The 12,305-nt window shown below is 51.2% G+C and overlaps 1 protein-coding gene across 1 annotated transcript in view; it reads left to right on the top strand.

Moving 5' to 3' along the window:
* The first annotated feature begins 4,273 nt into the window (after positions 1-4,273).
* Positions 4,274-12,305, top strand: part of frem1b (Fras1 related extracellular matrix 1b) — a 193,039-nt gene continuing 185,007 nt past the window's right edge. The window contains 5 exon segments of the mRNA XM_079245444.1: positions 4,274-4,302; positions 9,643-9,917; positions 9,993-10,087; positions 10,178-10,437; positions 10,655-10,851. Of these exon segments, the coding sequence (XP_079101570.1) occupies positions 9,690-9,917; positions 9,993-10,087; positions 10,178-10,437; positions 10,655-10,851 (780 nt within the window). The 5' untranslated portion in view covers positions 4,274-4,302; positions 9,643-9,689.

Consider the following 12,305-nt stretch of genomic DNA (forward strand, 5'->3'; position numbering starts at 1 on the left):
CAAAGTAACTCAGTGGAAAACACAATTCTTCTTCTCTGCTGCCTCTGTGCATCCACACAGGCTGTTCCAGCATTTAATTATGGGTCAGTGAGGAAGGCAAATTAGGAATCACAGCGCCAGGCTGACAGGGGCCCTGAGGGGCCGAGGAGAGGTGGGCACGGGGCCAAACGCCACGGCACGCTCTGAAGTCACCACGCAAAAGGGTAGCAGTCAGAGATGATCAGAGTGCAGCGGACAGCGGACTGGAAGTCCGTCAGAGACGCAGAAACGTTCCTGGCAGCGAAGCGTCTGACCGACTTGAGTCCATCTGACAGATGAGTTGCAACTTTCCAACAAGTTAAAGGCCGCAGCGAGAACGGTGGACTGGTTTGATTCACCGCTATGAGAGGAAGGAGAAGGAGAAAGGAGGAAGGAGAGCTCAACACAAGAAGAAGGAGGGGAGGAAGAAGAAGAAGAGAAAAATGGCTGTGTCTCAAGTCAGGGTCTGCATACCTCCAAGTATGCAGACTGCACAGAATACCAAGTGTTCTACGTCATCTACAGACAGCTGAGCTTACTGCCAGTGAAATGAAGCGGCATGGACGAGAGTTACCCATAGTGCTCCAGTCCTCTGTTGCCTAGCAACCACATATGCCAAGTTTATCTAATTGCTGATCCCATTTATTCACAAAAAAAACAAAAATATGTTTAAAATTACAGAAAATGGTTCCATTGAAGGCTATCAAAGCAACCTGAGCAGCACCACACGCTGATGGCTTCCATTGCCGCGCCGCGTTCATGCAGTAATTCATGCAGGAGACCCAACCAGGTATGATTCATACTGTTCAGAAACCTGAAATTTCTGTTTAAAATATCCTTTTTTTCATGTAATATTCTCATTTTCTGAGACACTGCATTTTGGGTTTTCATTATCTACAAGCCACAATTATCATAATTTCACAGAATGAATGTTCGACTCTATGTGTAATAAATCCTTATAATATATAGGTTTCACATTTTGAAACAAGGGACGAAAAATACTGAACTTTTTCTTTATTATCTAATTTTCTGAGCTGTACCTGTAAATGGTCCTGAACAATGGCTTACAGCTTTTTCTGTCGGTTGTAGTGATCACAACATGGTGGCTGTAGTCAGGGAAGCAAAAGTTCCAAAAACTGGACCCAAAATAACGTTCAAAAGATCATCTAAATTGTTCAATACTGGATGTTTTACAGAGGAGATTAAGAGCTGAACTTGGAATGAACAAATTGAACAAATTTGAAGACATTTTGTTCGAGCTAACCCCGAGATAACAGGAGCTAACCAGCTAACGGACGTAAGCGGTTAGCTCACCGCGGTTGTTCTACGTTCTTCTGACTTGAAGCGGGAGACCCGGTACCTGTCAATCAAAAGGACACGCCCCTAAATATACCGAACTTCCAGATTAAATTACTTTTAAACGGGCGATTTAGAAAAAATTGGACTCCCCCCCACAGTTGTCATGAAGGTAAACCTGACCTATTAAACCTAAAATGGATTTTTTAACTAAGTGGTAAACATGTTTATTTCTGCTGTAAACATGTTTATTCCTGCAGTAAACATGTTTATTCCTGCTGTAAACATGTTTATTCCTGCAGTAAACATGTTTATTCCTGCTGTAAACATGTTTATTCCTGCTGTAAACATGTTTATTTCTGCTGTAAACATGTTTATTTCCGCAGTAAACATGTTTATTCCTGCTGTAAACATGTTTATTCCTGCTGTAAACATGTTTATTTCTGCTGTAAACATGTTTATTCCTGCTGTAAACATGTTTATTCCTGCAGTAAACATGTTTATTTCTGCTGTAAACATGTTTATTCCTGCTGTAAACATGTTTATTCCTGCAGTAAACATGTTTATTCCTGCTGTAAACATGTTTATTCCTGCAGTAAACATGTTTATTTCTGCTGTAAACATGTTTATTCCTGCTGTAAACATGTTTATTCCTGCAGTAAACATGTTTATTTCTGCTGTAAACATGTTTATTCCTGCTGTAAACATGTTTATTCCTGCTGTAAACATGTTTATTTCTGCTGTAAACATGTTTATTCCTGCAGTAAACATGTTTATTCCTGCTGTAAACATGTTTATTCCTGCTGTAAACATGTTTATTTCTTCTAGATTCTGGCAAGATTCTATCAGTCTTTTTTGTTCCTGACAATGTGAAAATCAGCCATTGATCATCGTGTGTTTCATATGCTGCCTGGACTTTCTGGTGTTTCTGCTTCCAGTTCTGGTGCTACTGGTTTGTTCCCACAGCGCCTGCAGAAGCCATCAGCTTCAGAGCGCTGGGAAATAATGATGAGGACGGCAGATCCCAGCTTCATCCCGACTCCACCCTGGACTTCTGTTCAGCACACGGAGACAAATAAAGTTGTTTGAAAGTCGGAGTTTGGTATGTGGACCACGTTCCAGGGAAACATGGCTTCCTGAAGCTCCAGTTGGAGCAGGGAAACCTCCATCAGGACCAGAACCAAGCTAGCACGTCCTGCTGCAGCCTTGGCCTACTGCAGCAGAAAGTTTGCAGATGATCTGAAGCCAGACCCGGAGTTGGTTCTGTTCCCTGAAGCCAGACCTGGTTCTGTTCCCTGAAGCCAGACCCGGTTCTGTTCCCTGAAGCCAGACCTGGTTCTGTTCCCTGAAGCCAGACCCGGTTCTGTTCCCTGAAGCCAGACCCGGAGTCGGTTCTGTTCCCTGAAGCCAGACCTGGTTCTGTTCCCTGAAGCCAGACCCGGTTCTGTTCCCTGAAGCCAGACCCGGAGTCGGTTCTGTTCCCTGAAGCCAGACCCGGAGTTGGTTCTGTTCCCTGAAGCCAGACCCAGAGTTGGTTCTGTTCCCTGAATCCAGACCTGGTTCTGTTCCCTGAAGCCAGACCCGGTTCTGTTCCCTGAAGCCAGACCCGGAGTCGGTTCTGTTCCCTGAAGCCAGACCTGGTTCTGTTCCCTGAAGCCAGACCCGGTTCTGTTCCCTGAAGCCAGACCCGGAGTTGGTTCTGTTCCCTGAAGCCAGACCCGGAGTTGGTTCTGTTCCCTGAAGCCAGACCCGGAGTTGGTTCTGTTCCCTGAAGCCAGACCTGGTTCTGTTCCCTGAAGCCAGACCCGGTTCTGTTCCCTGAAGCCAGACCCGGAGTTGGTTCTGTTCCCTGAAGCCAGACCCGGAGTTGGTTCTGTTCCCTGAAGCCAGACCTGGTTCTGTTCCCTGAAGCCAGACCCGGTTCTGTTCCCTGAAGCCAGACCCGGTTCTGTTCCCTGAAGCCAGACCCGGAGTCGGTTCTGTTCCCTGAAGCCAGACCCGGTTCTGTTCCCTGAAGCCAGACCCGGAGTCGGTTCTGTTCCCTGAAGCCAGACCCGGTTCTGTTCCCTGAAGCCAGACCCGGAGTTGGTTCTGTTCCCTGAAGCCAGACCCAGAGTTGGTTCTGTTCCCTGAATCCAGACCTGGTTCTGTTCCCTGAAGCCAGACCCGGTTCTGTTCCCTGAAGCCAGACCCGGTTCTGTTCCCTGAAGCCAGACCCGGAGTCGGTTCTGTTCCCTGAAGCCAGACCTGGTTCTGTTCCCTGAAGCCAGACCCGGTTCTGTTCCCTGAAGCCAGACCCGGAGTCGGTTCTGTTCCCTGAAGCCAGACCCGGAGTCGGTTCTGTTCCCTGAAGCCAGACCTGGTTCTGTTCCCTGAAGCCAGACCCGGTTCTGTTCCCTGAAGCCAGACCCGGAGTTGGTTCTGTTCCCTGAAGCCAGACCCGGTTCTGTTCCCTGAAGCCAGACCCGGAGTTGGTTCTGTTCCCTGAAGCCAGACCCGGAGTTGGTTCTGTTCCCTGAATCCAGACCTGGTTCTGTTCCCTGAAGCCAGACCCGGTTCTGTTCCCTGAAGCCAGACCCGGTTCTGTTCCCTGAAGCCAGAGACGGTTCTACAGAGATCCGTGGGGGACCACAACGTGGACCCGCTGCAGTTCTGGACTGGGTTCATGGCGTCTGGCAGAAAAACAGCTGACAAACTGCTTCTGTTTCTCCGTAGAGATAAAAAACAACCAGAACCTCGGGAACGACCCGAGGCTCTGCAGAGACCAGCAGGTCTGGGTCCGTTGATCTGAATCCCAGACGGATGTCTCGTCAACGACTCATCCTGAGCTGACTTCCTGTCAGCTCTCTCTCTCTCTCTGCTTCAGGACAGCCTCTCTCGCCCCGTTTGATCTGGCCAGCATGGGGCAGGGAGGGGGTGGTCCTCTTGATCTGAGCGTGTGCAGAAGCTGAAAGAGTCGAGGCGAACAGGAGCTGAAGGTACGTTAAGGTACGCTTTCTTATTCTCCTCCACGGATTTCCCCTTCTGTCCTCTTCTTCTGTCTGATGCTGTCCCTTTAAACTGGACTCCGGTTCTGGGTTTAAACTGGACTCCGGTTCTGGGTTTAAACTGGACTCCGGTTCTGTGTTTAAACTGGACTCCGGTTCTGGGTTCAAACTGCACTCCGGTTCTGGGTTCAAACTGCACTCCGGTTCTGGGTTTAAACTGCACTCCGGTTCTGGGTTTAAACTGGACTCCGGTTCTGGGTTTAAACTGCACTCCGGTTCTGGGTTTAAACTAGACACCGGTTCTGGGTTTAAACTGGACTCCGGTTCTGGGTTTAAACTGGACTCCGGTTCTGGGTTTAAACTGGACTCCGGTTCTGGGATTAAACTGGACTCCGGTTCTGTGTTTAAACTGCACTCTGGTTCTGGGTTTAAACTAGACACCGGTTCTGGGTTTAAACTGGACTCCGGTTCTGGGTTTAAACTAGACACCGGTTCTGTGTTTAAACTGGACTCCGGTTCTGGGTTTAAACTGGACTCCGGTTCTGGGTTTAAACTAGACTCCGGTTCTGTGTTTAAACTGCACTCCGGTTCTGGGTTTAAACTAGACACCGGTTCTGTGTTTAAACTGGACTCCGGTTCTGGGTTTAAACTGGACTCCGGTTCTGGGTTTAAACTGCACTCCGGTTCTGTGTTTAAACTGCACTCCGGTTCTGGGTTTAAACTAGACACCGGTTCTGGGTTTAAACTGCACTCCGGTTCTGTGTTTAAACTAGACTCGGGTTCTGGGTTTAAACTGGACTCTGGTTCTGTGTTTAAACTGCACTCCGGTTCTGGGTTTAAACTAGACTCCGGTTCTGGGTTTAAACTGGACTGTGATTCTAGGCTTAAACTGGACTCCGGTTCTGGGTTTAAACTGGACTCCGGTTCTGGGTTTAAACTGGACTCCGGTTCTGTGTTTAAACTGCACTCCGGTTCTGGGTTTAAACTAGACTCCGGTTCTGGGTTTAAACTGGACTCCGGTTCTGGGATTAAACTGGACTCCGGTTCTGTGTTTAAACTGGACTCTGGTTCTGGGTTTAAACTAGACTCCGGTTCTGGGTTTAAACTGGACTCCGGTTCTGGGTTTAAACTGCACTCCGGTTCTGTGTTTAAACTGCACTCCGGTTCTGGGTTTAAACTAGACTCCGGTTCTGGGTTTAAACTGGACTCCGGTTCTGGGATTAAACTGCACTCCGGTTCTGGGTTTAAACTAGACTCCGGTTCTGGGTTTAAACTGGACTCCGGTTCTGGGATTAAACTGGACTCCGGTTCTGGGTTTAAACTGGACTCCGGTTCTGGGTTTAAACTGCACTCCGGTTCTGGGTTTAAACTGGACTCCGGTTCTGGGTTTAAACTGGACTCCGGTTCTGGGTTTAAACTGCACTCCGGTTCTGGGTTTAAACTAGACTCCGGTTCTGGGTTTAAACTGGACTCCGGTTCTGGGTTTAAACTGGACTCCGGTTCTGTGTTTAAACTGCACTCCGGTTCTGGGTTTAAACTAGACTCCGGTTCTGGGTTTAAACTGGACTCCGGTTCTGGGATTAAACTGGACTCCGGTTCTGTGTTTAAACTGGACTCTGGTTCTGGGTTTAAACTAGATTCCGGTTCTGTGTTTAAACTGGACTCCGGTTCTGGGTTTAAACTGGACTCCGGTTCTGGGTTTAAACTGCACTCCGGTTCTGGGTTTAAACTAGACTCCGGTTCTGGGTTTAAACTGGACTCCGGTTCTGGGTTTAAACTGGACTCCGGTTGTGTGTTTAAACTGGACTCTGGTTCTGGGTTTAAACTGGACTCCGGTTCTGGGATTAAACTGGACTCCGGTTCTGTGTTTAAACTGGACTCTGGTTCTGGGTTTAAACTAGACTCCGGTTCTGTGTTTAAACTGGACTCCGGTTCTGTGTTTAAACTGGACTCCGGTTCTGGGTTTAAACTGCACTCCGGTTCTGGGTTTAAACTAGACTCCGGTTCTGGGTTTAAACTGGACTCCGGTTCTGGGTTTAAACTGGACTCCGGTTGTGTGTTTAAACTGGACTCTGGTTCTGGGTTTAAACTAGACTCCGGTTCTTTGTTTAAACTTGACTGTGATTCTAGGCTTAAACTGGACTCCGGTTCTGGGTTTAAACTGGACTCCGGTTCCGGGTTTCCTGCCTGATCTGCTGGCGGACGGGACTTGGCCCCTGGGCCCCCCCGTAGCACCGGCTCTGCCTGGTAGTGTAGGCATGCATACTTCAGGCAGCTCTGGAGGAAGAAGCGGTCCCTCTGTGCTGGAAAGTGGTCTTGCCAACGTGGACAGCTGCTTTATAGTCTTTCTTTGGGCTGTGTCAGCGTTTGTGTTTAGAAAGGAACGTTTTATTGGACAGAAACTTCATGAACTGCGCTGCATACCAGGCTTGTCTGGTAGAGACGATGTGGCTGATCGACCACAGGGTCATGTGACTCGCAGGTCAGAGGTGAAGCAGGCTGTTGTACGACAGTGAGAAACTTCCGGGCTTCTTAACCCCCCAGGGTCACGCAGATTAACCCCTCGTTTCCTGCACCAGGCTCCGCTTCTGAAGTGAAACCGGGGGTGGAAGTGTTTTCTGCGAGGGGGCTGTGCATGACCAGGGGTGGCCAGCTGCATGCTGGGAGTTTTTTCCTGGATACAGAGCTGAGAGCTGGACGGGACGTCTGGAGTCTTCATCCTGACATGGTTGTCCCTCCAGAGCACATTTCTTCTCCTGCAATGTTTCCGCTGCATCACAGCGTTTGCTGAAGCAGCAGCTTTCTGGCCCGCTGGGAACAACGACAGAACTTTGTGAGGTGAGGAGGTTTGTTTTGTCTGTCTGAGCAGCGCATGAGGCTACAGCTTGAGAAGGATGTTGGTTAATATTTCAACCCAAGGCGGTACAGCAGTTCCACTGCTACTGTTCTTCATGTGTTCATGCAACTCATCTTCCCCTGATAGGTGCTCCTGTTGGTTGCCTGCTTTCTTATTTTCTTCTGAAGGACATTGTCATCTTGTCCTCCTGGCCGTAGTCAGGACGTCTTGTCCTTCACGCATCGGGCAAGCAGAACTGTTTTTTCTTGGTACTCGTGTTGTGTGATTGGTTAGACTTTTGAGTTGGGCGTGGTCAAAGTGAAATATTGCAGGTTTAAAGATCATTTTAAAGGAGGGGGGGGGGGGGGGGGGGGGGGGGGGGGGTGGAGTGCACGCTAAAATGTGTTTCAGCTATAAACAAACTCAATTTTACTTCGCGTGATGGAAATCATCGTAACCTTCAATCTGGATTTAGTCGATAAACATGGCTTCAAAACGTCCCCTACAAACCCCCTACATGCCCCGACACGTCCCTACATGCCACCTACACGTCCCCACATGCCCTCTACACGCCCCCCTACACGCCCCTATATGATCCCTATGCGCCCTGTATATGCCATACATGTCCCCTACACGCCCCTACATGCTGTCTACATGCCCCTTACATGTCCCCTACACGCCACTACATGCTGTCTACATGCTCCCTACACACCCCTCTACATGCCCCTACATGCCGTCTACGCCCCCTACATGCCCCCTACACGCCCCGATATGATCCCTATGTGCCCTCTATATGCCCTACATGCCCCGACATGCCGTCTGCGCACCCCCTACATGCTGTCTACACGCCCCCTACATGCTGTCTACACGCCCCCTACATGCCCCCTACACGCCCCTACATGCCCTCTACGCGCCCCCCCCCCCCCTACACGCCCCGATATGATCCCTATGTGCCCTCTATATTCCCTACATGCCCCCTACACGCCACTACATGCCCCCTACAGGCACCCTATAAGCCCCATAAGCCCCCTACGCAGCACCTATATGCCTCATACATGCTCCCTACACGCCCCCCTACATGCCGTCTGCGCCCCCTACATGCCCCCTACACGACACTACATGCCGTCTACGTGCCCCCTACACGCCCCATACACGCCCCTACATGCTGTCTACACGCCCCCTATATGCCCATACACATCCCGACATGCTGTCTACACGCCCCCTATATGCCCATACACGCCCCTACATGCTGTCTATTCGCCCCGTATATGCCCCCTATACGCCACTACATGCCATCTACACGCCCCCTACATGCCCATACACACCCCGACATGCTGTCTACACGCCCCCTATATGCCCATACACACCCTGACATGCTGTCTATACGCCCCCTATATGCCCCCTACACGCCACTACATGCTGTCTACATGCCCCCTACACGCCCCTACATGCTGTTTACGCGCCCCCTACATGCCCCCTACATGCCCCCTACACGCCCCTACATGCCGTCTATGCGCCCCCACACGCCATCTATGCGCCACTACATGCCGTCTACGCAGCCCCTACACGCCCTATACACGCCCCTAAATGCTGTCTACATGCCCCCTATATGCCCCTTACACGCCCCCTACATGCCCCCTACACGCCACTGCATGCCCTCTACACGCCACCTACATGCCCCTACATGCCCCCTACACGCCCCTACATGCCCCCTACATGCCCCCTACAAGCCCCCCTACATGCGCCCTACACGCCCCCAAGCTGCACTATATGCTAAAGTGTTAGTCTGATCTGGACCAGAACGACCTTCTTCAAACCAATCTGGATCAAGACAACCTTCTTCAGACCGATCGGGTTAAGTACTGATCTGGATCAGGACAACCTTCCTCAGACCGATCCGGATCATTACCACTTTCTTCAGACTGATACGGATCAGGACCAATCTGGATCAGGACCACCTTCCTCAGACCGTTCCAAATCAGGACCACTCTCTTCAGACCGATCCAGATCAGGACCACCCTCTTCAGACCGATCCAGATTAGGACCACCCTCTTCAGACCGATCCAGATTAGGACCACCCTCTTCAGACCGATCCAGATTAGGACCACCTACCTGTTTAGTTAGGCCCCGCCCTCCCTCCTCCACCTGATCACCTCCCAGTCCTCGCTCCCCCACACTTTCTTTCTTTTCTCCTTTCTTTGATTTTCAAAATAAAACAGATAATTTCTTGTTCCTTTTGTTTTCCCACTTGCAGTTTCTGGTATATTTGGGGGGTGGCAGTGAACCGGCGCAGAGAGACGGGGTCTGCTGACACCTGAATGTCTGATGGAGGTGTCAGAAAGCGTGGAAACGACACGTGTCGTGTTCCCACGCCTGGATGGCGTCGTGTCCACAATGTGTCCGATCCGAGACGAGGCTTCTTGCTGAGGATGAAGAAACTTTTTTCTTGTGTCTGAGGCTTCGGGGATGAAGACTGACTGAAACCCCGACATCTTTGTTTTTAAGCAGGAACTTTTCTCCTGGAAGCTGTAAAGACCCTCCAGGGACCCAGCATGGCCTGCACCGGGCCCCCGGTGCTGCTGCTGCTGCTGCAGGTGGCAACGGCTGTCTGCAGCCGGTCTGTAGTGGTGGTAAACTCCGGAGTCCAGGTCCAGAGAGGGGGCTGGGTTTTCATCACGGAGTCCGAGCTGCAGATCAGCGTGGACACTGGCGCAGACTGCAAGGTGGAGGTCGTCATGAAGGAACCAGTGACTCAGAGAGTCGGGACTCTGAGTCCACAGGTGAGTCCACATCCAGTAGGTCAGGCAGGCCTGCGTAGTCCAGATCAGAAGACTTCCCAGTTCTCTGGTTTGCAGGTGTTCGACTGCGGCTTCCTGCAGGAGGAGGTGATGTACGTCCACAACGGCAGTCCTCTGCTGCAGGAGGACGCGGTGATGCTGCGAGTTTACAGGTTGCTTCCTCGGCAGGAATCTGGTCTCGTTCTGGATCTGGTCCGTGAGCTGGACTGAGCTCAGACAGGCTGTGTGGTGTCTCTGCTCAGGTTCACGTCTTCAGACACGCTGGTGGAGACGGTGGTCCTCAGAGTCCAGGTGGTGGAGCCGGGGTCCAGCCTGGTGCAGCTGGGCAGCACGCCACTGGTGGTTCCGCAGTTCTTCGGTTTGTCCAACCGCATCAACGGCTCGGTTCTGGACATCAGAGTCCCAGCGGACCGGGTCTGCACCGTCAGGCTGATGAGTAGTGAGACCGCTGTCCCCGCCGCAGGTCAGCTGGTCAGGGAGGACGACTCCCACCAGAGGAAGGGTACGTGGACTGTAGATAACCATAGCAACAGCAGATCTTTGGGTCGCACCTCAATGAGAAGCAGCGCGGCCGTAGAGATAGTTTCTGTTCCACTCTCACAGTGTAAATCTGGTTCTTAATATCCTTTTAACCACAGAGATAAACAGAAACCTCTGATGATCCAACTAACATACAGTAGATGAAAGATTAGAACGTGTTTGCTGATGTCGTCCTCCAGGCCGGCGGGTGGCGTTCTGTCCGGGAAACGGACCCTGTCCACACCACGCCACCCAGGTCCGCTTCCTGAAGACCAGCTGCCAGACCTTCCTGAACTCCAGCCTGAGGTACCAGCATGTCAGCACCCCGTCCCCTCAGATCGACTACATCCCCATCAGGGTGGAGCTGAGGGAGCAGGCTACCAGGGCCTTGCTGGAGGTACGGCGTCAGTAAAACATGAACCCGCTCCTGTACTGTGAAAAGCAACGCTTGTCAGAAAGCTACTGATGTGTGATGTGAATCGGATGTGAGTTGGATGTGAGTTGGGTGACAGTCGGATGTTAGTCGGATGTGAGACGGATGTGAGTCGGACGTGAGTCGGACGAGAGTCGGACGAGAGTCGGACGAGAGTCGGACGTGAGTCGGACGAGAGTCGGACGAGAGTCGGACGAGAGTCGGACGTGAGTCGGACGTGGGTCGGACGTGAGTCGGACGTGGGTCGGACGTGGGTCGGACGAGAGTCGGACGAGAGTCGGACGTGGGTCGGACGAGAGTCGGACGAGAGTCGGACGTGGGTCGGACGAGAGTCGGATGTGGGTCGGATGTGGGTCGGATGTGGGTCGGACGAGAGTCGGACGAGAGTCGGACGAGAGTCGGACGAGAGTCGGACGAGAGTCGGATGTGAATCAAATGAGAGTAGGATGAGAGTCGGATGTGAATCAGATGAGAGTCGGATGAAAGTCGGATGACAGTCTGATCAGAGTCGTATGTGAGTCGGATGAGAGTCGGATGAGAGTCGGATGTAAATCAAATGAGAGTCGGATGTGAGTCGGATGAGAGTCGGATGTGAATCAGATGAGAGTCGGACTAGAGTCTGATGAGAGTCGGATGTGAGTCGGATGTGAATCAGATGAGAGTCGGATGAGAGTCGGATGACAGTCTGATCAGAGTCGGATGTGAGTCGGATGTAAATCAAATGAGAGTCGGATGTGAGTCGGATGAGAGTCGGATGTGAATCAGATGAGAGTCGGACGTGGGTCGGATGTGAATCAGATGAGAGTCGGATGAGAGTCGGATGACAGTCTGATCAGAGTCGGATGTGAGTCGGATGTAAATCAAATGAGAGTCGGATGTGAGTCGGATGAGAGTCGGATGTGAGTCTGATGAGAGTCGGATGAGAGTCGGATGACAGTCTGATCAGAGTCGGATGTGAGTTGGATGAGAGTCGGATGACAGTCGGATGTTAGTCGGATGAGAGTCGGATGAGAGTCGGATGTGAGTCGGATTTGCGTCGGATGAGAGTCGGATGAAAGTCGGATGTGACTCGGATGTTAGTCAGATGAGAGTCAGATGTGAGTCGGATGTGAGTCAGATGAGAGTCGGATGAGAGTCTGATGAGAGTCAAGATGTGAGTCGGATGTGAATAAGATGTGAGTCGGATGTGAATAAGATGAGAGTCGGATGTTAGTCGGATGAGAGTCGGGTGAGAGTCGGATGTGAGTCGGATTTGCGTCGGATGAGAGTCGGATGACAGTTGGATGTGAGTCGGATGAGAGTCGGATGTGAGTCGGATGTGAATCAGATGAGAGTCGGATGAAAGTCGGATGACAGTCTGATCAGAGTCGTATGTGAGTCGGATGAGAGTCGGATGTAAATCAAATGAGAGTCGGATG

This window comes from Telmatherina bonti, assembly GCF_933228915.1.
Source record: "Telmatherina bonti genome assembly, chromosome: 8".
Taxonomy (NCBI): Eukaryota; Metazoa; Chordata; class Actinopteri; order Atheriniformes; family Telmatherinidae; genus Telmatherina; species Telmatherina bonti.